The sequence below is a fragment of the Acomys minous genome, assembly GCF_964271855.1.
Source record: "Acomys minous genome assembly, chromosome: 1".
Taxonomy (NCBI): Eukaryota; Metazoa; Chordata; class Mammalia; order Rodentia; family Muridae; genus Acomys; species Acomys minous.
In genome coordinates, this window is record NC_140483.1 from 177,957,095 (window position 1) to 177,981,803 (window position 24,709).

The following is a 24,709-nucleotide window of genomic DNA, read 5'->3' on the forward strand; positions in this document are numbered from 1 at the left end:
CCATGGCGCCTGCTCTTCCTCCTCTGGTCTCCCCTCCTCTCTTCCGGTTGTCTTCCCTAAAGCCCGAGAACCTTAGCCATGCCTATCCCATTTGCCCTGCCCAGGTATGATGGGTTTTTATTGGTCAAACAGACATAAATTCTTAGGCAAGGTTACAAACAGTGGTATGTGAGTCTGCTCATTTGGGCCGACCAGACCAACCGCCAACAGTACAGCTTAACTACAGTCAGCTAAGAATATACCTCCCAGTGAAAAAGTATGACTTTAATTCTAGGCTTTTCTGTGTAACCATAAACACAGCTTTGAGATGTCACATGCCTGCTCTGATGTGGATTATAAGTACCTCCATTCCATAGCTTACTTGGCAGGGAACTGCAATCTTTGGACCACAGAGTCTTTATCCTCATGCACAATGTACATCTTTGCATTTAGTTAGGCTAACATTCTGTTTTCATATTATAAATCATGTAGGTGCTTTGTTAAAATTTGAAATGATTACATAACCCAAGTGTTTTGCAACTAGGATTCATTCTGTTTGACTTTTTGCTCATTGTACCCATAGAAGCCAGTGATTTGCTTCTCTACTATAGCTGAATAGTAAGGCTTGAGGCCCCATAGTCATACTTGCCTAATATTCCTCATTGTTGCTTTTTAAAAGATTGTCTGTCTGTCTATCATCTTTCTTTCTCCCCTCTCATGTATTTTCTTTTAAAATTTATTATAATTTATTTATATTACACTGGCTCACTCATATCTTCCTGTTCACACCCTCCCTTCCTCTTCTGCCTCTTCCCCTCCCCTAGACCTTTAATGCGGGGGGGGGGGGGGGGGGGGGAGGAGTCCTCCCCTACCTTTTGACCACAGCCTATCAGGATAGCCTGCATCCCCTTCCTCTTTGTGCACAAGGGGAAGTGATGAAATTGCATCCACCAGAGTTATGTCAGAGGCAGTTGTCCCCCACCCCTCATACACACGGAGAGAATGAGCTGCCCGTTAGCTACAGCTGAACAGAGGGGCTAGGTTCTCTGCATGCATTGACGTTGGTTAGTTCATCAGTTTGTGCAGGCCCCTGTGTCCAGATCTGCCTGGCTTGGTGGTCTCCCTGTGGGGTTCCTGAACCCTTAGGGTCCTTCCACAACCCCACCTTTCCATATAACTCTCTGCCCTCTGCCCAGAATCTGCCTGCAAGTCCCAGCATCTCTCCCGATCCCCCGCTGGGTGGAGTCTCTCAGAGGACATCTATGTTGGGCTAATGTCCATGCATGTCTTTCTGAGTCTGGGTCACCTCACTCAGGATGATCATTTCTAGTTCCATCCCTTTGCCTGCGAATTTCAAGGTTTCTTTGTTTTTAAAAGCTGAATATTTACTGAGTATACACAATGGAATACTACTCAGCTACCATCTATTTTCATGTGTGAGTGTGCATGCCTGTATGAATTTATGAGTCTACATTTGTACAGGAGCCTACACAGGCCAGAAGACTGCATGAGATCCCCTGGAACTGAAGTTACAGGCCACATGAGCTACCGTGTTCTACCAGCACCCTAGTCCTCTGAGAGCAGTAAGTGCTCTTCACTGCGGAGCCATCTCTCTAGCCCCCCTTTCTTCTTTTTTCTTTGCCATATGAGGGTTAGAATCAGTGTGCTGGTGTTTCTGAAATAACATTCTAGGTTTTGGTTGGGATGCCACTGGACCATAGATTATGGTTAAATCTTCCTGTTCATGAGCATCAGTGTCTCTTTAGTTTTTTGACTTAATGTTGATTTTTTCATACTTTGGGGGTTTTCTCATGTTGATCTTTTAAATATTTTCATAGATTTATAGCCATACATTTATTTTGGGTGATTACAATAGTCACTGAGTCTCAAATTTTAATATCTATTTATTTACTATAAATATATAGGAAAGCAATTGCATATTAATCCTGTACACTCTGGCTTTGCTGAAGTAACTAATTCTGGATCTTTTAGCTAGTTTGGATTTTATATGTAAATACTTACATTGTTTGTGGCAGAGGCAATTTCATTTTTTTTTCTTTTCCTTCAGTCTGTGTTACACTCTCTGTTTCTACATTGCATCAGTGAGGACTTCCAGCATGACGCTGAAGAGGACTGCTGAGAATGGACATCTCTGCCTTGCTCTGATCTTTAAAACAAACAAACAAACAAGCACTTGCAGGTTTTTGCTATTGTGTATTCTGTTGGCTGATGGTGTTGTGTACACTGTCCTTGTCAAGCTGAGACTAAACCTTGGTTAAACTAGTTAGAAAGAGTTGCTTTGCTTTTGTTTTGTCTTTCTTTCCTTCCTTCCTTCCTTCCTTCCTTCCTTCCTTCCTTCTTTCTTATCATGAATGGGGTTTGAGTTCCCTTTTCTGCATCTATTGATACAGCGTGTTATCTGTCTACTATACATCCTCAAATGGATAAATACCACTAATTGTGATGTGTATTTTTTTTTTTTACGTTGTCAGATTCAATTTGCTCATGCTTTTGAGTTTTGTATTTATGTTTATGGGTAATATAGTTGTGTGGATTTCTTGTCAATGTCTTTGTCTAGTTTCAAGTTGAGGGTTTGGCTGACTTCATAGGAGAGGAAGTATCTGCTTCGCTCTTCTAAAAGAAATGTGGAGAGTCAGAATGACTACGTCCTCACATGTGTGCGGTAGCCAGCCGTGAACACATCTGAGACCTGTACTTCCATTCTGAAAGGTTAATAACTATTTAAAAGTTAATTTTTCTTAAAAGATGTAGACCTATTCAGATATATGCTTTTCATGTGAACTTTGTGCTTTTCAAGGCGTTGGCCTATTTATCTAGGCTATTAGTTTGGGGCATTCAGTTGTACACCATGTTCTTCATTACCCTTCTAATTATTTTTCTCCTTCTCTCTCTCTCTCTCTCTCTCTCTCTCTCTCTCTCTCTCTCTCTCTCTCTCTGTAGGGTCTCGAGTCCTACCTTCTCTTTATTTCAAATGTAGCTAATTTCCTCCTCTGTTTTTTCTTAGTTTGATTGGCTACAGGTTTACTGTTTTTATTTTACCTTTTCAAAGAACTAGCTTGTAGTTTTTTTCCCAATGGTTTCTGTTCCAATTCATTTTTTTAATAGAATTTTGTGTGTGTGTGCGTGTGTGTGTGGGGGGGGTGCAGGCCCAGATGCACCTCAGAACGTGTACAAGTCAGAGAACAACCTGGTTCTCTCATTCTACCATGTGGAGCCCGGGAACCGACCTCAAGACGGCTTTGCCAGCGCGTGCGTTTGCCTTCTGGGTCATCTTGCTCGCCCCAAGTTTAGCTGTTATTATTGTCATTATCATCAACATTATTATTACTTGTTTATTTTCAAGGCGGGGTCAGACTATGTTGCTCTGGCTGTCCTAGAACTCACTATGTAGATCAGACTGCCTCAGACTCACAGAGATCCATCCGCTTTTGCCTCCCTATCTGTGCTGAGATTAAAGGCTTTACCTGAGATCAGTATACATACACTGTTGCCTTCCTGCTCAGATGGAAGGGTGTCCTGGGCCTTGGAAGCCCAGGACCCATACAGCTCTGAGGAGAGAAGGAATCCCAGTGGAAGGGAATCCTGAGACACAGGTGCCCAGAAACCACACAGCTCTGAAAGTAGGCCTCCTCAGCACGGGCAGTGCAGCTCCCAAGGGAGGGCATCCCAGCTGAAGCGAGAAGTTCAGGAGCCTCAGCCCTGCTCCACTTCTTTGCTCCTTTCTTCATTGCTTCTTGGCTTCTTCCAATGAGAGAGTCACAGCAGACAGCAAAGCTCATAAAAGAGATGTATTGGGAGGGTCCAGAGTGGGTTGGCTGCCCCTGCTCCTGGGAGAGAACAGCAGGGAGCTTGAGCAGATACAGCCTTTCTCTAGGATTCCTTGTGGGTGGAGCTATCTAGGGCAGAGATTTTCAGGATGAGGAATGGTGGGGTTTCAAGTCCTGAGTTTGGGGGAGTTCAGGGATTGGTGGATTTTCTTGCTCAGGGATAGGCAGCTTTTTGTTCAGACTTTTCACTTAAAATTAGCATAATCTGGGAAGGGACCTATTGAGGGGCTGGAGATGACCTTTGTGACAGTTACAGAGGCTAGACATGCTGTTACTAACAGTTAGAGAGGTCTGGGGGAGGGGCTGGCTGCTGGGCTGTCTCAGGCCACTTTCCTGCCTTGAGGGTTTACAAAGTTTACAAAGAGAGTCTTGTGGGCATTCTTTGCCACTTGAGTAGGCATGAATAGCCAACATATACATGCCTAATTTATCAGTGTTATCATTGTATGTTTATCCACTCACTTTTGATTTATGTGTGTCATTGTATTTAAAGCAGTGTCCTTATAGAAGGTATACAATTGGCTCTTGGTTTTTTCTTGACTTTCACCACTGCCTGTTTTCAGTTCATATAGAACATTGACTTTCAGAATAATTATTGATATGGTTTAGTTCTATTAAGCTGTTACACTTTTATCTTTGTTGATTGTGTCTATTACTTCTAATTTTACTGTCTACTCTTGGAAGTTTTATACGATTCCATTTTCTTTCTTGTTAGCCTAACAGAAATGCTTTTTAAGTTTACTCTTTGTTTTTTGGATTGCCTTAGAGTTGACAATAAGTATCTATAATTCAATCTACAAGCAGCACTTCACCCATTCTTACGTGGATTTGTGTCTTATAATTGTAAATAATCCAATCCCTGATCTCGGTCCTTGGTATCTGTTGGGTTTTAGTAGGAAGTATCTCTTTTAGGCTTATGTGTTGAACACTTGTTCCCTTGGTGATGGCATTATTGAGAAGTGAGAGGCAGGATGGAGCTTGCTATCATCCACTGGAGGTGTATCCTTGAGGCCTGTAGCTAGCCCTGGCTCCTCCTTGTGTCTTTTTCTTTCTTTCTTTCTTTCTTTCTTTCTTTCTTTCTTTCTTTCTTTCTTTTTCCCTCCCATGCAGTCAATAGGCTTGTCTTCCTCGTGATCCTGCCGCTGTACTGCTCTGTTTTTATTTTAGGTCCAGAGTTAACTGAGCCAAGGGCCTTAGACTGAAAGCTTTGAATCCCTCAGCCCAAATCAGACCCCTTCCTTTTTCATTCTTCCAGGGGTTTTGTTCCCAGCTACACAAAAGTAACAAATACAGGATCATTGCTGCCATCCATCTCAGTTACACGTAAGTGTGTTATTATTTTTTACAAATGGACTGTTAGATCAATTAAGATTATGAAAATCAGATTTTACTTTCCCTTTCTGTGTTCTTTTTCTGATGTTCTTCCTGTCTTCCTGTAGCTCTGAGGCTTCAATCTGTATTTTTTTCTTCAATGTAAAAGGTGCTTAAAAGAAAAATTTGTCCCTAAAGGCAAGCTTTGCCTGATAAACTCTGCTTCACCTTAATTTTTGAAAGTCCATTTCATAGGGTATAGAATTCTACTGCATTGCTTTAGAGAAGAAGAAAGGAAGCCCACAATGTTAGGGAAAATATGACTAGAACAAGAATAGAAAAAAAAGGGGGGCGGGAGTTTCACTTAGTAACTCACACAAGCAGGCTGACCAGAACCGCAGGGTTGCGCTCTGTAAGAGCATTCTAGGGGCGGAATTCTGGGAAGGGTTCCTTATCCTGCCCGCCTCCGTAGCATGGCAGAGGGTGGCACTGCCTTTTTCAGCGATGATCCCCTGCCAGGTCACTCGATATGCCTAACTGGAATGTTAAGTTGCCACCCAGGCCCAGGAGAGTTTGCTCTCTTGACCAGGCCTTTACGGTTGATCATTATGTATATTGCATGTTTGGCAGCCCTTCCCACAGACCTTGGACACTCTATTTTTGTTAGTTTGTTGGTGTTTTCTCTTTGCTTTTCAAATCTGGAGATTTCTGTTAAGATCTCCTTAAGTTTCGGTGTCCTGTTCTTAGTTGAGGCAAATCTATTAAACCCAGGCTTCCATGTCTGCTGCAGCAGGGCTTTTGCTTCCTCCGTAGGACTTTGCCCTTTGTCCTTACATGCTGTCTACTGTGTCCTTCACAGCCGTTGCACATGAATAATTAGTTTTAAGTCCCCAGACTGAGAATTCCAACAGTACTCACTGTTTGACTCTGGTTCCTTTTCTTGCTCGATTCCATGAAACATATTTTTGCCTCTTACTATACTTCATTCTTTTCCCAAAAACCGGACATGATATAAAAGGAATTGAAATAAGTAGACCTTCAATCACTTAGTGGTAAGGGCATTGTGGTGATGTGGAATCATTCTTTAACTGTATAATTAAGGTCTTTTTTTTTTATTTTTAATTAGTGTGATTCAGTAGTAAGTTTCAGTTCCTTTTACTGCCTTAAGGCAAGGTAACCTAGAGTAGCCATGATTTATGTATGTGTTTTGTACATGGAAGGATAAAAGACATTGGAGCTATATATCTCCCTCCCTCCAGGTTTGTTAAGCTCTTATAAACCCAGCTGGGGCCTGGCCTGTTGGACTATGCCTCAGCACTTTGCAGGCGGCGGCAGGACAATTGCAGTTCAGATGCTGTTAGGCTTCCTCTTACGGTGTATCTCAGAATGGTTTCTTTCCCTTCCTGGATACCAGCTGAATGGGGTGATTTTTATTGTCTACACATTGTGAGAATTTGGTCGAGCTCTTCAGAGTAGAACATGCAGAGGTGTGTGGTCCTCTAATGAGTGAAGTTTCTGGTCCATTGATGGTTCAGCTCATCCCTCACTATGTCCAGTCTGGGATTCCCTACTGGGGTCCTTGTTAGCACTGGGTATCTACCTCCTGGTTGCTATTCCTGCAAGCTGTGATACTCTGTGTCAGCCTGATTCTCTCTCCGGCTCTACTTTCTGTAGGATCTAATTCCCTTGTAGGTCTCAGAGAGCTGTTAAGTGCATTGTGCTTGTTAACAGTTAATGAGTTGTAAGCCCCTTATGTGCCAGTCTGGAAGGGCTATTTTCATATTTGACATCTATTTCATATATTATACTTTATTAATACTTCTCAAGAACCATGTGTTAGCTAAACTAAGACTTTTCAATGCAATGGTGAACTATTTATACAAAATCATCTCTTATAAATTTTCCCTTATTTTCTGCTGTTTTAAGAAAGCTAATATTCCACCATGCTCTTATGTGCTGGCAAGGATTGCCAATCTATGTCTGATAGTGAGTTAATCCCACATGACTACCATTTTCTGAGACTCAGGTAAGACCACGTGGTCTCTCTCTCTTTAATCAGGGCCCCCCAGTGGTCATTCTCCATCTTACAGACTTCTCTGTTGCCTTCCTCTAGCCCTTTGGGAGGAAGCTGGGGGTGAGTGACAGTTTCCTTCCCTGGAATTTGCCAACAGTCTCATTATCTTTTGGCATTTCCCACTTTGACATGACATTCTCATCTAAATAGGGCAGTGGTGGCTTATCCCAGGATGAGAATGGCAGTCACATTTTATTACCTTCTCCCTTCTTGGTGACACAGATGTTAGTGTCACCTAGCCATGTTTATGCTTAGCATTAAGTAATGAGCCGTTTTTCCATTTTTACTTTAGAGAAACCTTATTCAGCCACACTAGAAACTGTACTCTGAATAAAGTATTTGGTTCTGCCCTCTCTCTTTAAGTAAGTGATCACTATTTGATTTTTTACACATTATAAATTAATTTTGCTTTTTCTAATTCTTTAATTTTTCTCCAAGCTGGCTCAAATTAGTTATTATGTAACCACTTGTTTGAAATATAAGAACTGCAGCCTCACCTTTTCTTTCAATTGCTCCTTTGTCTTAGAAATATGTCTTTAAGGGAGTAGTGTTCACATTCATGAAATATGAAACTAGATGAAAATTGCGAATAATAGTGGGAAGAAATTATATCCGTGCCTCTTACAGATTCTCCCTAGCAAATACTGTGAAAAGTATGGTTTGCTGTGTTTTAGATACTCCGTAATTACCATGTGGATGTGAGTTGTTATGGTAACTGGGTTTCCCCTTCTATTAAATAACAGAGTAAATGGTTGTTTGAGATGTGATTGAATTGTCAGCTTTCAAGCTAATGTTATCCTGATGGGAAATGGTGGGGGTGGTCGGGAGACAACGATGGAGGGGAGAGGTGGGGGAACTGAATGTCTGGAAACTACTTAGAAAGAGATGATGGCTTTGCACTTTAACAAGGCATCCTCTTAAGTCCTCCCTTCTCTTACTATTTATGAGTGGGGAGGGGTGACATGAAAGTTACTTTGTGGCGGCAGGATTACTAATGACAGAAAGTTGAAGCCTCTTACTCATGAACAGTTGGTGCAGTTACTGTCTTTTAGGGCCTCTAACAAGTGAAAACGCTTTTCCTTCTGGGAACGCAGAAAGAGTGAGTGTGGCGGTTTATACCCCATGTAGCAACTGAAGTCAAATACCTTTAATTCTTTTCCTATGTTGTTGTGACATTAGAGGAGGTGGGGGTAGAGACGGTGGTGGAATGTTGTTAAATTTGGTGGTGGTGGTGGTTGTGGTGGTGGAGTGATGGTGGAGATGTTGTTGTTGGTGGTGGTGGTGGTGGTGGTGGGGAGGTGGTAGGGAGTAATGTTGATGTTGTTGTTGTTGGTGGTGGTGGTGGAGGTGGAGGTGGTAGGGAGTGATGTTGTTGTTGTTGGTGGTGGTGGCAGCAGGGGTGAGGGTGGTTGTGATGATAATTGTTAGTAGGGAAGTTGTCCTGATTTATTAAGTTGGAATCATAAAATTAATAGCAAATACTTGTTTATCAGTCAGTTTTGCATACTGCTTTCTCTGTCTCACGTTCTTGTTTCACAAAGAACCTCATCAAAAGTTTCCATTTTTTGACTTATAGTAGTTAATGGCTGTTAAAATGGGTATTATCTTTTTAATCACATGATGGCGTTTGTTAAAGAAGCAGAACAAGTTATGTAGTTCCATTAGGCAAACATCTATGGGGAGAAAATGTACTTTCCCCCCTTTCTCCCAACAGTATCTTATGTTTGTGACTTCTGTTTCTAGGCAGGATATCTCCATGAGTTAGCCCAGATCCTCCAGCCATGGTAGTCTCCTTGTGGATCTCCTGGCAAGCCCCTCCCCCTGAGCCTCACCTGTCTTTCCATCCCCAACTCTTTCAAACAGCTTGCAGCTCTTAGCCCAGACTCCTGCTGCAAGTCCCAGTATCTGTCCCGATCCCCCTGCTGGGTGGCGTCTCTAAAATCCACTTATAAGTGAGTCTATACCATGCATGTCTTTTTGGGTCCAGGTCATCTCACTCAGGATGATTGTCTCTAGTTCCATCCATTTGTCTGCAAATTTCGAGATTTCCTTGTTTTTAAAAACTGAATAGTATTTCATTGTGTAAATGTACCGCAGTTTCTTTATTCATTCTTCAGTTGTGAGACATCTAGGTTGTTTTGCAGATTCTGGCTCTTATGAATAAAGCTGCTATGAACATAGTTGAACAAACATCCTTGTACAGTGGAGCATCTTTCGGGTATATGCCCAGGAGTGGTATGGCTGGGTCTTGAGGTAGCACTATTCCCAATTTTCTGAGATAGCACCAGATTGATTTTCAAAGCAGTTGTACAAGTTCTCTAAGTCTTTCTCAGCCATTTGAGATTCCTTTGTTGAGAATTCTCTGTTTAACTCTGTACCCCATTTTCTAATTGGGTTATTTGGTTTGGTGCTGTTTCATTTCTTGAGTTCTTTATACATTTTGGATATTTGCCCTTTATTGGATGGAGGGTCGGTGAAGATCTTTTCCCAGTCTGTAGGCTGTTGTTTTGTTCTGTTGACAGTGTCCTTTGCCTTATAGAAGCTTTTCAGTTTCATGAGCTCCCATTTATTAATTGTTGATCTTAGAGCCTGGGCTGTTGGTGTTCTGTTCAGGAAGTTGTCTCCTGTGTCAGTGATTTCAAGGCTCTTCCACACTTTTTCTTCTAACAGATTTAGTGTATCTGGTTTTATGTTGAGGTCTTTAATCCACTTGGACTTTAGTTTTGTGCAGGGTGATAAATATGGATTTATTTGCATATTTCTACATGTGGACCTTCTGTTAGACCAGCACCATTTATTGAATATGCTATCTTTTTTCCATTATATGGATTTGGCTTGTTTGTCAAAACTCAAGTGTCTGTAGGTGTGCGGGTCAGCAGAAGTGAGTAGGGTGTTGTCTATACCTACCCCCAGCTCACTGACTTGGAGGTACTGTCATACCGGATACAGAAGAGTCAGTGTTTTCTTGGATGGCTGTAGACACCTCTGCAGGGCTTTCCTGCTCAGTGCTTTGTCTAGTCTGCTGTCAGCACAGTAGTCAGCTAGGTCCCTATACAATGTAACTGAGATTATCCTGTCCCTTCCAACACCCAAGCGTGCCTCCTTTTTACGAAGAACGGAAGCAAGTTGTGAAAATGACCCAGAAGAATCTGTTAGTCTACCAGGCCGTTCCTTGTCATGTTCCTTCTCGTCAGCTTGCCCACTCTGGATCCTCTGGATTGTTTACTCTTCTCACCCAGGCCAGCCCTGTGTCCTCAAGTAGCCTTTGCTGTGCTTGCTGGTTTTCCTGCTGTTTGTTTGCCATAGATTGAGATGACATCCAGAGCAGACAGTTGGGCACGCTAAAGTTTAAGACTCACTGCTTCTAACAAGCAATGGCATCATACAACTCTTCCCTTCCTAATGTTTCACATATTTTAATCACTTCCAAATGAGCCATGTTCTCATTAATAGCCCCTTCTTGCTTCCCTGTCTTCGCTCTTTCTTAGCCTCTGTCAGCAACCACTAATCTGCTTTCTGTCCATTCTGCTCATCCTGCTTATCCTGTATAGGTACATAATACTGTAACATGATCTCCTGTGTCTGTCTTTTCTTCTCTTTGGTATATTTTTAGGGCTCCTCTATAGCTTAGTATTACAACGTGCAGTAGGACTTTATTTGGATAATATCTTATGTATACATATAATGTCTTATAACCCATGGATGGATATTTAGGTTATTTCCTTTTTTGTTTTTTGTTTTTTGTTGTTGTTCTTTGGGTTTTTTGTTTGTTTGTTTGTTTGCTTGCTTGCTTTTGTGAACATGGTGGTATGGAATTTACAAACTCTTGTTTGAAATAATTGTGGATTCTTTTTAGAAGTGGAACTGCTCAGTCATATGATATAACTATATTTACTATTCTGAGGAACTTTTCCAATACCTGAACCCTTCTGTATTGCCTTTAGCACTTGTGTCTTCATCATCAGCAAATTTTCACTCAGACTTAAGCCTCTCGGTGAGATCTACCATGAGCACTCTTCTTAACCTTGGAGCCTGCTCCAGCCCTCATTCTCGGTTCCTTACTTAGCATGCTTTGTCCCTTTGCATGTTTGCCTGGCCTCCTTTTTAGGCATATGAGTGATGTTTCATCATATTTATTACATCATACATGTCTAGACGTTCCTCTTACTCTTCCTGAAGACAGAGGGCCCGTGTGCCGAAGCTGTTCCTCACACAGCTGTCACTGAAAGAGCATGTATGGTTACTTATAGGAAAAACTAAGTTTCTTGTGTTTATTACAATGCAGTGACATGGTGGCTACTGACCTTGCTGTGTTAGCTCCTGAGTAACTAGGTCTGCAGTTTCACAATTTGGAATTATTTCATTGGCTAGATTTCCTGAAGACTTATTAACTGGCATAGCAAAATATGCTTTATTAATGCCAATTGAGTTTATTTTTCAGGCTAGCAACTTCAACCTCAAGAATAGGCAATATCTGTAACTGCGTATGGAATTGGAATAGCTTGCTAATGATGGTTATGGAAAGCCTTTTGTCCTGAGACGCAAATGAAAAGGGCCTGGCTGTAGTCACTCTGTTCGCCTAAGTGTTTTTACTGAGGGAACACGTAGGAGAGTGCTTTTAAAGACTCAGCTAATTCCAGGGCACCCTAAGATGGAAGTATAATTCCATAAAACATTCCACTCCAGGCTGGAACCTAGTGTTCCTCTGGGTTCCTGGGTCCCTGAGTCCCTGTGTCCACTCTCAGCCTGTTCAGAGCTGCAGGAGGATTTGCTGGGTCTTCGCCTGATGACCTCTTTCCAATGGGTTTCCTGGCATGAGTAGCTTTCTTTTTCGAAGCTCCACCTGCCGTTTGCTCATTCACATTTTCCTACACTTCTTTCCCCTTTCATGCTCAATATTAAGAAAGAATCGAGACTATTGTATTTCCAAAGGATCCAGTGTTCTTTCCATCAGTGTGTTAAGGCTGAAAAGAATTCTTTGTACAAAGATATCTGTGGATTTATGGCAGGATAGTCTGAAAATATTTTCTATTTCTTAAGAGGTAGAGATTCACGTTGCGTTATTTGAATGTTGTCTCTATTAACTTTGGTTATCAAAATAGGAGCTAAGGATAATATATTTTGTGAGTAGGGGCCATAATTCATAGGAAAGTGGGAAAACATTTAGAAAGAGAGAAAAGAGATGAAAACCGAGGACCTCCTTTCCAGCTGGACACATGGCTAGATTATTGTATAGTTCCTGCATAGTACAAGAAAAAACAGGGGCTAAGGGCTCATTCCTTCTATTGGTGGCAAGGCTCTTCTCCCCACTCCACCTGGCAGCATGAGTACAGTCAGAAAAAAAAGGGTTTGGTTTGGTTTTTCTTTTGCTTTTTATTTGTTTTTTTGAGAGAGTGTTTCTCTGTGTAGCCTTGGCTGCCTTGGACTCTCTTAGGCTGGCCTCAAACTCACAGAGGTCCACCTGCCTCTGCCTCCCGAGTGCTGGGATTCCAGATATGCACCCCCGCATCTGGCTCAGAAAAATAGTTTTAATAATTTCTTCCAGTTCATTTCATGGTCTCAGTGTCCATCTGATGGAAAGACAGCAGTGGCACCAGAAGTGATTGACAAGTCAGGATCAGTCTCAGTGTTCTCTTCTGTCTCATGTCCTACAGAGTCTTCTTAGTCCTGCTTTGCAATTGTTTGTGCCCACTTCTGGCTCTCCTGCCAGCTAGAGGGCTTCTCGTGGCGGGCTCAGTAATCCCTGTGATCTGCAGTAGCTTGCACAGTAGGCTCTCAGTAGGATAAGAGTGAAGCATCCCCAGAGGCCATGACAACTCGCTGTAGTCCTCTATATTGTGCCCTGTTGAAAGGCACTTGAAAACATTCTCAGGGTAGAGGGGACTGTTCTGAAGCACTAGTTACCACAATTCTGGCTTGATTATATACAAACTTCCCTCTCTCATCTATAGCGAGGTGAATGAAAGTTTGGGGATGGGGCGAAAGTATTAGTGGTTGAGTTTAGGGACACATAAACTGTGAAGCACTGTAGCTGTTTCTCTTGAGGCGTCTTGAGCAGGCACAGACCCTGGGAAGATGTGCTGCAAGATTGCAGTGTACTAATAGGTAGACACCGAACTGACTGTGCCAGCCAGATGTTTTGTCTGGGCTCTGCTCAGAAGTTGATCTCACTGTTGACATGGATCGGTTTTCTCTTATATGCCCACAGAATGAAATAGCCCACAGCTATCCAGCAGTGCACACAATTGCTATGTACCGTGTTCTTCGGCATGCTCTTTCCACTGTGGTTGCTACACGTTTCTGTTGGCAATTTGTTTGTTACTTCAGAAATGGTAATATTTGAGATTGAGGCTATGAGTAATATTTATTTTTGTTTAATATTAAGGGTTTGTCACCTAGTACCCTGCTCCCCATCTCTGGTTTTCAGAGGATTTGTATTACAAATACATCTTAGTTGGTTATTGTTGCAGAGTTTCACTTGCTTTAATTTAGAACATCCCTGGCTTAACTCTGTCTTTGTAAGGTTCCAAATTCTTTTCATCTGGCAATATCAAAAGATATTATTTGTGGTTCTAATCCTGGATTAATTTGTTTTGTTTTAGAAAACAAACCACTTACATAAGAGAAAAGAAGAACTGGTGATGTTTTCATTTTGTTCTGAGTTTTGTATGCTCTGATGTGCCTTTGTTCATCTTTCCCACAGGTCCATGTCCAGCATTCAGAATGGCACCATGCACTCTTTCTTCCACAGGCTTGGCTTGCATATATGACTCGAGCATACCATGCCATTTTACAGGTAAGGACGTCACAAGGGATCTGCTTTGTGGGGGAACATTTCCTCTTTATCACTAATCTTCTAACAATGTGTATTTGCTGTCTCAAGAATTTTCTCTCTGGGGCTGACTACATAGCATCTGAAGGTCCCAGTGAAAAACCAAGGTTCAATTGCACTAATGTCTCCCTGGGAAACTATGGAGTTTATTGGGCTTATTTATAAAGCATAGGTGAGGCTTTTTGACAGGAATGGGGGTGATTCCAAGGAAGCCTCCCTGGAAAGTCTTAGCCTCATAGATGAAGCCCCCTTTCCATAGGCATCTCTGGCCTATCTCCTCTAGCTTCTCCATGACACCCCAAGATCTCACGCCATCAGGGCAGAGTTGCATACAACTGGTTAGAAAGAGTAGCTGACTACTTGGGTGTGGGTCCCATGGCCTTCCAGACTGTCTTCTCTTATGAAGGAAGAAGGTCAGTGTTCAACAAGCCCAGCTGGATGGTCTGTTGCAGGCTTTACAGCTGATCTTGACCTTCTCAAGATGGAGACTGTTCTGCCCAGAGGACCATGTGGAGCAAGTATAAAAACACTTGGGAAAAATAGCACTATCAAACCCGCCTTAGTTCCTGTTGCTCATAAGAAATGTAAGGCTTGGGACACTTGTCTCTTAGACACATGCCCTTCACAGAAGAGAATGGGAGAACTGTAAGAGTCAGAGACTAGGAAGGAACAAAGCAAAACCGGCTCTTCGGAACATGAGAGGCCCAGTGCAGTCATGAAGTCACTGCAGGTGTGGTCTTCTGTACAAGACCCACACAAAATGAAAGCAGTCAGCCTTGCGGCGTGGAGTGGGGAGGGGCTCACCAGCCCCCACCTTTAGCTGAGGAGCTGTTGATGGCATCTGGGGGGGGGGGAGAATTAGTTTTGTTTAAGAGTGCAGCCCCTGATAGGTGGGCCAGGCTGCAGTGGATGGCCCCGCTCTCATGAGTGCATCAGCCATGCAGATGGGACTCAGTGGTTGAGTAGAAGCAAAACCAAAGACATGAAATGGGGAGGAAGTGGTGAAGGGTGGAGCTGGGAGGAGTCACGGGAGGGGTGGGGAGTGAATAGGATCCAAATACATTGAATGGGAGTCTCAAAGAATTAACACAACTATTACATTAAGTAAAAGAAATGTATAATTACACTTAAATTTTGAGGTGGATATTCCCATGTTTCAGAGTCCCATCCAGAGCTGGCTTCTGAGCTCTAGTGTCTTCTGTCTTTCTGACCTCCTGAATTCCCAGCTTGACTGACCCAGCGTATCTTGGCTTGGGTGCACTAAGGTCCTCCCGCCCACACTGAGCCGTGTGTAGAACCTCGCTGCTGTATCTTTGGCCTTATCTCTTGACCCTTCTCCTAGACATTCAGCTTTCAGCTTTTTCTAAATTCCTGTTTCTATAACTCAGCATGCATCCCTCATGTCTTGGCTTTCATACATACTGTTCCATTCAGCCTCAAATGCTGCCATTTTTGCTTGTTTGTTTTGTTTGCCCAGCCAGTTTTAACTTGTTCTTTACGTTAGTTGGCGGAAGGTACCTGTTGTATTTAAGTCCTCTGGCTCTCTCCGATCTCACTGGTAGCCCTGCTTCCTTTTTTGAAGCTCTTATCATACTGATTTTTTTTTTTTTTTTAGTCCGGGACCTCCACTTGTCCCTGTTCATTCAGGGCAAGAGCAGGACTTCCTTTTCTCCATCTGTCATCTGTGTCTTAAGCAACAGTTGCTCACCAAATACATAAAATATACACAGCTGGACTACTTTCAACCTAGTATTGGAAATGTTAACATATTTCTTAAATTTCAAAAAATTTTTTTTTATCACTTGGGAACTATTTGAATGGGAAATGTTGAATTCTCTTTTTGTAGCTGAAAATGATTGTTAAAAATGGTAGGTTTGTGTGTGTGTGTGTGTGTGTGTGTGTGTGTGTGTGTGTGTTGTCCTGAGGTTACCTAAATGGCATCTCAGAAGAAGATTTTCATGGAGTGTGAGGAATCTCTGTGCTGTAGGTGAGAGTGAGGGCTGCGCTGTAAGGGCACAGAGAGTGGGCACCAGAGGATGAGTGGGAAGGTGAGGCTGATTGGATTTCTGGACAGTTGTGTTTCCATCTCAAATTCAAACCTCAGTTCAGCACTGCACTCCTTTTACCCTAGACCTGATAAAGAGTGTAGAGCCTCTGAACCATTAGAACTGAGAAGGGGACCAGAGTCTGTGCAGCAGCAGCAGGCAGGTCCTTCTGCTGTGCTTGGTCTGCAGCTGGGTTTTGGAGTCTCCACTGTAATCAGCGTAGCAAAGCCACTCCCCTGGAATCCCTGGCTCCTTGGTTTTCATCCTCCCCAGTCTGGGCGTGCCCTCTGTTTGAATAGATCCTGAGTGAAGGAATGAGTTCCTCACATCCATACACTTGTGTAACCTCACTATACACCATCAGACAATTACTTCTATTCAAGAGGCATGTACAAGTCAGAGCACGGACTTCCTGTGTTCATGTTTCCCTTAGTCACGTTGCAGTTTTTCCTGGCCAGGCAAGGTGCTAAACTAACTTGTGGAACACAAAGGGAAATGAAGTGCCCCTTCCTGCCAGTGAGTCCCGTCAAGGGAAGAAAGCTACAAGCCATCATGCTTAATGAAAGAAAGAACAAAATTCTGCAAACAGCTGGAGAAGGAAGTGAGCAAGTCCTGTTGTCAGCTGAGAATTTATGTTGCTTTCGGGGAAGAAGGGCTAAGTTGAGGAGGATCGTGATGTAATTCGGGCTTTACAAAAGCCTCCATTTCCCCCATAACTGCTACCATTTATTGAATAACTTGTATGTGGCTAACACTTAACATATACTATTTCAGTTAATCATTACAGAAACCCAGTGAAGTGTGTATTATTAAGCCCATGCATAATGGTATTATAGGTGGAAAATCAGGGTAGGAAAGGAAAGCAAACAGTTCAAAGCCAACAGTTGGTAAATTGAGAGAGATACAATTTAATTTGGAATCTTCTGATTCCTCATGTGATTGCCTAACACCATCATTAATTGTAATAATAAATAACACAAGTTGGTCTAACATTTTATTTACCTATTACATTTATGTGTGTGTGTGTATGTATGTGCATGTGTGTGCATGTGCCTGTGCCTGTTTGTGTGTGTATGTGTGTGTGTCTCTGTGTATGTCTCTGTGTGTGCACATGTGAATGTGTGTGTGCATGTGTATCTGTGGGGGGGTGCGTGCGTGCGTATATGTGTGAGTGTGTGTCTCTGTGTATGTGTGTCAGTGTCTGTGTGTGTCTCTGTGTGTGTGTGGCTATGGCATGCCATGGTTCATATTTGGAGGCATGAAGATAACTTGTTGGAATAGGTATTCTTCTTCCACTGTTGGGCCCAGGGTCTGAGCTCTTTGTCAGGATTAGAGACAAGTGCCTTTACCTGCTGAGCCACCCTCCCTGCACTGGTCTAATAACGGACACACCCTTTTGTGAAAAGTCTTTTGTTTTTAGTACTGTAGGTCTAGCATTCTCTTTTGCTGGCGTAGTGACATGTAGGTTTTCTTTTACTTATGCTGTCTTCCCTTGGGTTGTATATTCAGGTGATATTGAGAATTTGTGAAAAAAACGTGACACTGAAAGAGTTGGAAAGAGTTGATAATTCAGTTATTGTTCGCTTGGTTTTTTGAGACAGGGTTCTCTGTGTAGCCTTGGCTGTCCTGGACTAACTTTGTAGACCAGGCTAGCCTCGAACTCATAGAGATTCACCTGCCTCTGCCTCCCTGAGTGCTGGGATTAAAGGCGTGTGCTACTACACCTGGCTACACTAATGAGGTTTGTTTGTTTGTTTGTTTTTATTGCATCATACATTTGAAACTTAAAGTATCATAAATGAATTGGAACACTGTTGAGATACTTGTCCATATCAAGAACTCCTGTCTTGGCAACATCGTCTGTTACAATAGCTTTGGGTACTTCTATCTGGGGCTTAAGCTTATCAATTCGAGGAACTGCTTTCGTAGTTAACCTTAGGAGCCAGGCGGAAAGGTGCATATCCTATGATGACTTCCGGGAGGCGAGCAGGACACCAAGAAGTTTGAGGGCTGAACACTATAGTGGCTTCTGTTTAGGCATTTCCTAACTCACCTGAATGTTTTTCAAAGAAACTTGAGACTTGAACTGTAAATCAGCATGGTTGACACACTGGAAATAACTAGATTTCTTCCCATCGAGGTAAAAGACAGAAACAGCCGGTCTTGCGGGGAGCATTCTATTTGGCCACACAGCAGCTTGCTTGGCAAGGAGCTTTCTATACGTTGCTCTACCTTGTTGCTCTTTTTGGATGCTGAGGAAGTTGAGGCCTCCAGGCTTTGTGTAAAGGTCTCTTTGAGACTGTGTGATGCCACACAGGAAAAAGTATGCAAGATGGTTGATTCGTAGCCACACTTTCTTAGTTGGTCAGCTAGCTATAAAGCAGTCTGAAATCAAAGCTATGGTTAGGAACTAAAATATGTAATAATTTATCCTCTGACCATTTAATTTTTTCTTTCTAATCTTTGTTCTTATGTGTATTTTTGCTGTGGGAGATTGGGCCCAGGGCCATGTGCTTATTAAGTGTGTGCCCTGTGGCTGAGTTACACACTTGGCCTCTGCTGCTTAAACATTAACAATATCTTTTAGTTCGTAAGTCTATGATACTTTCTTATAAGAGAATATACCGTAGGACCCCGTCTTTAGTTACTTTTTTATTGCTGTAACAACACACTGTGACCAAGGCAACTTATAAAAGAAAGCTTTTGAAACCTCAGAGCCCACCCATCTTCTCCAACAAGGCCACACCTCCTAATGCTTCCCAGCAGTTCCACCAGCGGAGAATCAAACATTCAAATATATGAGCCTGTTGGAGGGGACATTATTATTCAAACCACCACAGACACTAATAGTCAGTGAGAAAAAGGCACCCATTGGTGTAGCCACTGCTTAGTACCCACCACTGAATGCTACGGAGACACACACACACACACACACACACACACACACACACACACACATACACACACACACACACACACACACACACACACACACAAACACACACACACACAGGAAAACATGAAAGTCGAGGAACTTGTTGGGAGGAAGAAGGAGTTCAGTGAGAGTGGGGGGGGATATATGATCGAAATACATTGTGTGTGTGTGTGTGTGTGTGTGTGTGTGTGTGTGTGTGTGTATATACACACACACATTACATATACCAGTGTATTAGCCACAGAACCTGATTCCCAACAGCCAAGCTTTACAACCATCTTAACTTTCACGCCAGAGGATATGATGCCTTCCTCTAGCCTTTACAGGCATCTGCACACACTTATTATATTTTCACAGATACACACATACACATGAATCTACTTTTTTAATTAAAAAATTGGACAGAATGGTAAATCTAGAGATAGTAGGTACATGAAAGGATACTCAATCTCATTAGTAAACGATGGAATCAAGGTAAAACCGTGGTGGGCATCTCAAGAACAGTGAACCTCTGCTGACAATTCCAGATGTCAGGATAACATGAAACAGCCAAAATAAACTTCTGATGTGGATTTAAGCCATGAAACGGGTTCTTTCCCTTTTATGTAATCTTTTTCTTTTATTATTTTATGTGTGTGGGTGTTTTGCTGTGTGCACCACTTGCAGACAGTACCCACAAAGCCAGAAGAGGGCACCACATCCCCTTGGAACTGGTTTGGGAGCCTCTTTTTGGAGCTGAGAATCAAATTTGGTCCTCTAGAAGGCCAGTCAGTGCTTATAAACTCTGAAACATCTTTCCAGCCCCCAAAACCATCTAAAAAGAGTTAAGTATTACTCTATAATCTTAATAAAATCTGTGGTCTTGTCCAAGTTAGAATTCATCAGTACACTGCTATTTTAATCACAATAAATAGTATCATTGATAGTGGAGTAATATAGTAGAAACTACGAAGTTTGATATTGAAGGCAGTGACGTGAGTGCTTCCCCACTCATGCTCTTCCAAGGTCTAAGACACCACCAGGACCTCTGTGGCCAGTTGGTCAAAGGAACTTTCAGGCGGCAGGTCTGCGTGCTGACTGCTCTTGTGTGGTTTGCAGGGAAGGATCGCGGAGCTGGAGCTGCAGTTACAGCACGGCAAGGAAGGACCTGAGGAGGTGCAGTACAAACAAAGCACGGCCTGGCTCTGGTGAGGAGATGGCGTTCCGCTGCACACTGTTGTTATGGGACGTGAGCAATGAAGGGGACAGTAATGCCTTAAACACTTCCATGCTGGCTGTGTTCGTTACCTTCTGTGTGAGCCAGAGCGAACGGGAAGACCCGATAGGTTCATTTTTACCTACCCCATTAGATATGATAAGGAACTCTGCTTTCAGAAATCTCTCTCCCTCTCCCCCTCCCTCTCCCTCTCCCCCTCCCTCCCTCCCTCCCTCCCTCCCTCCCTCCCCCCCCCCCTCTCTCTCTCTCTCTGTGTGCGTGTGTGTCAGGATCTATGAAGAATTGATACCAGTATCCCGTGTAGACAGTAAAGCCTACTGATGCTCACGTCTCATACACAGCATGGTATTTCCATGTGACGTACACATATCCTTCTACATACAACTCACCTCTAGGTTGCATTTGTGGCTTATACAGTGTAGATTTTTGTGACTGTCCTTTTGCTGTATTGTTAGGGAATGAGGCAAGAGTCGAACCATCTTCAGCCTAGACGCAATATTTTGTCCAAATATTTTTATCTGCGTTGGATAAATCTGTGGATGTGGAAGTCATAGATACAGAAGACTAACTGGCTATGTCTGTACATTTGTTTTGTTTTGTTTGTTTGTTTTAATTTGTTCACTTTACATCATGATTGTAGCCTCTTCCCTCGTCACCTCCTGGTCTTACATTTCCTCCCTCATACCCCCTCCCTCCCTCTCCTAGTCCTCAGACAGGGGAGCCCTCCCCTAACATCTGACCTCAGCCTATCAAGTCTCATCTGGTCTGCCTGTGTCCTCTTCCTCTGTGGCCTGGCAAGGCTGCCCCGCCAGGGGGAAGTGATCAACGTGTGGGGGCCAGAGTCTGTGTCTGAAGTCGTCCCTACTCCCCATTCAGCCTCAGATGCAGTCTAGAATTACTCGCCATCTCCTCACTCCGCTAAGACATCTTCATGCCAGGGACAGTCTTTCTACCTCAGGCCTTTAGCTTCCTCAGCAGATGTCCCCTAGGTGTTCCTACTGTAACCCCTAGACATGTGTGTGTAAGTGCTACCACAGTTAAAGCCACACAGACTGTTATGTAGTTTGAAAAGAATAATTTGTCATATTAATTGATGTGGCAAACAAAGTGCCTAAAACTTAAATAGCTTTGTCTATATCCATAGGCTTTATTAAATTAGACAAAAGTTACTTGGCTGTAGAAAAAAAAATCTTTAGGTACTTAATTATGTTCTGCTTTATTTTATAGACATTTTTTAAAAAGGGATTTATTATTAGAAATTAAGAATTTGGGTTTCACTTCCTATTTGGTTTTTATTTTATTTTATGAATATGTGTATTTTGCCTACCTGTCTGTCTGTGCATCATGTGCATGTAGAGTCCACAGATACCGGAAGAAGGCGTCAGATCTCCTAGAGCTACAGTGTGGGTACTGGGAACCAAACACAGGTCTTCTAGAAGAGTGTCCAGTGTTTTAGCCCGTGAGCCATCTCTCCAGTCCTCCCCCCCCTTTTTTTTTCCTGTTTGGAGATATAGTTTTAATGTGTCTTCTGGAAGTGAGCATTTGACAGCAATGGTGGATTTGCCAAATTCTCAAAGATATGACATATGGACATAGAGCCTCTAATGAAACTCACAAGCTGTATGGATGTATCAGAAAGAATAGGCCCTAGATGTTTCTTTAGTGTAGTGTAGACCTGGGGACTTTCCTATACAACTGATAAGTAACTGACAGCCTATTTGGAAATGAACTCATCAGCAACTTTATTTGAACACAGCCCCAATTCAAATAAAGATATTTCTCTGTTATTTCAACTGTATTTATTGTGTGCTGTATGTCAGGCATTCTTCTGTGTGTAGAAGAATAGCTTTTTGTTGTGGTGGTGGTTGTTCTCCCAAGCCTTATAAGTCACTGAATCGAAACAGATAATAGGCAAATAAATGGAATAGGACAGTTTGATTAGGTCAAAAGTAATAGAGAGTGAGTGGGCTGTGCTGAGTGGGAGGACCTGGGTGGGGGTTACTGTCACTCACAGGAAGTTCTGCAGTGCCTGTTTAACAATGTGGCCTCACAAATGGATGGAACTAGAAATGATCAGAGTGAGTTAACCAGACACAGAAAGACTCACATGGTTTATACCCACTTATAATTGGACACTAGCCCAAAAGGGATGTCCCATGAGAGTCTTCACTTACCAGGAGATTGGGATAGATGTGGGGACCTTCTATTGGGACTCTAGGTGAGAGAAGTATGGAAGAATGGTGAAATAGAAGGATCCAGAGGGTCCTAGAAACCTACACAAAGAATATCATGACAGGCTGATCAGGGCCCAGGGGGATCTGCTGCACCAACCAAGGACAATACATGCAGTAAACATTGAACCCCTACTCAGATCTAGCCAATGGACAGAACAGTATCCACAGTTATGTGGAGAGCGGGGACTGACTTGGACATGAACTCTGGTGCACATATTTGACCACTTCCCCTTGGTGGGGAGGCCTGGTGGCGCTTAGAGAAAGAACAGGAAGGCTACCAAGATGAGACTTGATATACTGTGACCATATGGTGGGGGAGGAGGTTCCTTTCTGTCACAGACCTAGGGGAGGGGAATAGGGCAAAAGAGGGAGGGAGGAACGGGAGGAGACAGGCAAGGGGATAACAGTTTAAATGTAATCTGAATAAATTAATTAAAAAACAAAAACAATGTGACCTTGATGTGTGAGACCCGCAGTGATGGAGTGAGCCAGTCTAGAGGCTAGAGAAGGACCCTTTGATGGATAGTGACGTCAAAGGCGTGAAGCCAGGATGACATGGAAGGAACAAGGAAGGGACCAAGGTGTGACATAGAGATCTGGAGGTCAGGAGGTCTCTGTGAGTGAGTGAGTGAGTGAGTGGTGGGCTTGAACCTGGGCATCTGTGTCCTGGTTTGGAAGGAGTGTTCTGAGTATTGATGAAGGCAAATCCTGTGGATTATACTGCAGGAACTCAGGCAAAAGGTCGTAGTGTCTTGGACTATAGTAATAACAGGAGAAGAATGAATAAATAGATTTTCAACCTGCTTTGAAGGCAGATTTATAGATTTATAATTTCATAGGTTTAAATTATTGATTTAAATGGAAGATGGCCATGAAGTGTAAAACACGGGTTGAAAGATTGGAGCTTCCACTGACTAAGTTAGGAAAAATAGCAGTCACGACAGTCACCTTTAACAGATGTGAGATACTTAATGAGGTCTTTAACTAGAGATACCAAGCAGGTTCTTGAGTCTAGAGTTCTAAGTAGAGGTAAGGATTAGAGGTATCAGTTTTGGAATCATTGTCATATTGGTGACCATTAAAACTATGATGCCAGATGAAATCCAGGCAGTTTGTAAAGAAAGAATTTCAGAGGATTGACTCTGGCTGCTTCAGCATTTGAAGTAGGGGAGGCTGCAGAGACAACCATGAGCGAGGCAGAAACCAGCAGCCAGTAGGAGAAGAGAACCGAGAGCGTTGCCTCCCTAGAAGAGAGAGTGGTCCACGAAGGGACCAGCACTGTGGCAAATGCTCAAGGTGGAGATTCGGAACTGAGCATTCAGTCTATCCTCCTGAGAGTCTTCCATGACCGAGACAGGAGCTGTTCGGGTAAAATTGTGGGACAAAAGCCAGACTAGTGATGGACTTGAAGTGGAAGGAAATGAACTTGAATCAGGCACAATTAATTTTACTCTAAAGAAGTTTTTGATGCATATGAGTAGTAGTAGTGTAAGTAGCAGCGGAAGGGCCTTTCTTCTCCTACGAGCATCGATACTACAGCATTTTCCCTTACTAAGAGCATCGATACTACGGCATCTTCCCTTACTAAGAGCATCGATACTACGGCATCTTCCCTTACTAAGAGCATCGATACTACGGCATCTTCCCTTACTAAGAGCATGGATACTACGGCATCTTCCCTTACTAAGAGCATGGATACTACAGCATCTTCCCTTACTAAGAGCATCGATACTACAGCATCTTCCCTTACTAAGAGCATCGATACTACAGCATCTTCCCTTACTAAGAGCATCGATACTACAGCATCTTCCCTTACTATGAGCATCGATACTACAGCATCTTCCCTTACTAAGAGCATCGATACTACAGCATCTTCCCTTACTATGAGCATCGATACTACAGCATCTTCCCTTACTAAGAGCATCGATACTACAGCATCTTCCCTTACTCAGAGCATCGATACTACAGCATCTTCCCTTACTAAGAGCATCGATACTACAGCATCTTCCCTTACTAAGAGCATCGATACTACAGCATCTTCCCTTACTCAGAGCATCGATACTACAGCATCTTCCCTTACTCAGAGCATCGATACTACAGCATCTTCCCTTACTAAGAGCATCGATACTACAGCATCTTCCCTTACTAAGAGCATCGATACTACAGCATCTTCCCTTACTAAGAGCAGTGACACAAGAAGGGGAGACTGGTCCTGCAGCTCTGAAGGGAGCCGGC

General features: G+C 42.9%; 1 protein-coding gene across 3 annotated transcripts in view; it reads left to right on the forward strand.

Moving 5' to 3' along the window:
• Window positions 1–24,709, forward strand: part of FOCAD (focadhesin) — a 301,056-nt gene that overhangs the window by 210,935 nt on the left and 65,412 nt on the right. For all 3 annotated transcript variants that reach the window (XM_084773534.1, XM_084773535.1, XM_084773536.1), the window contains 2 exons: window positions 13,916–14,008; window positions 20,123–20,211. In XM_084773534.1, the coding sequence (XP_084629660.1) occupies window positions 13,916–14,008; window positions 20,123–20,211 (182 nt within the window). The remainder of the gene's footprint in view (window positions 1–13,915; window positions 14,009–20,122; window positions 20,212–24,709) is intronic.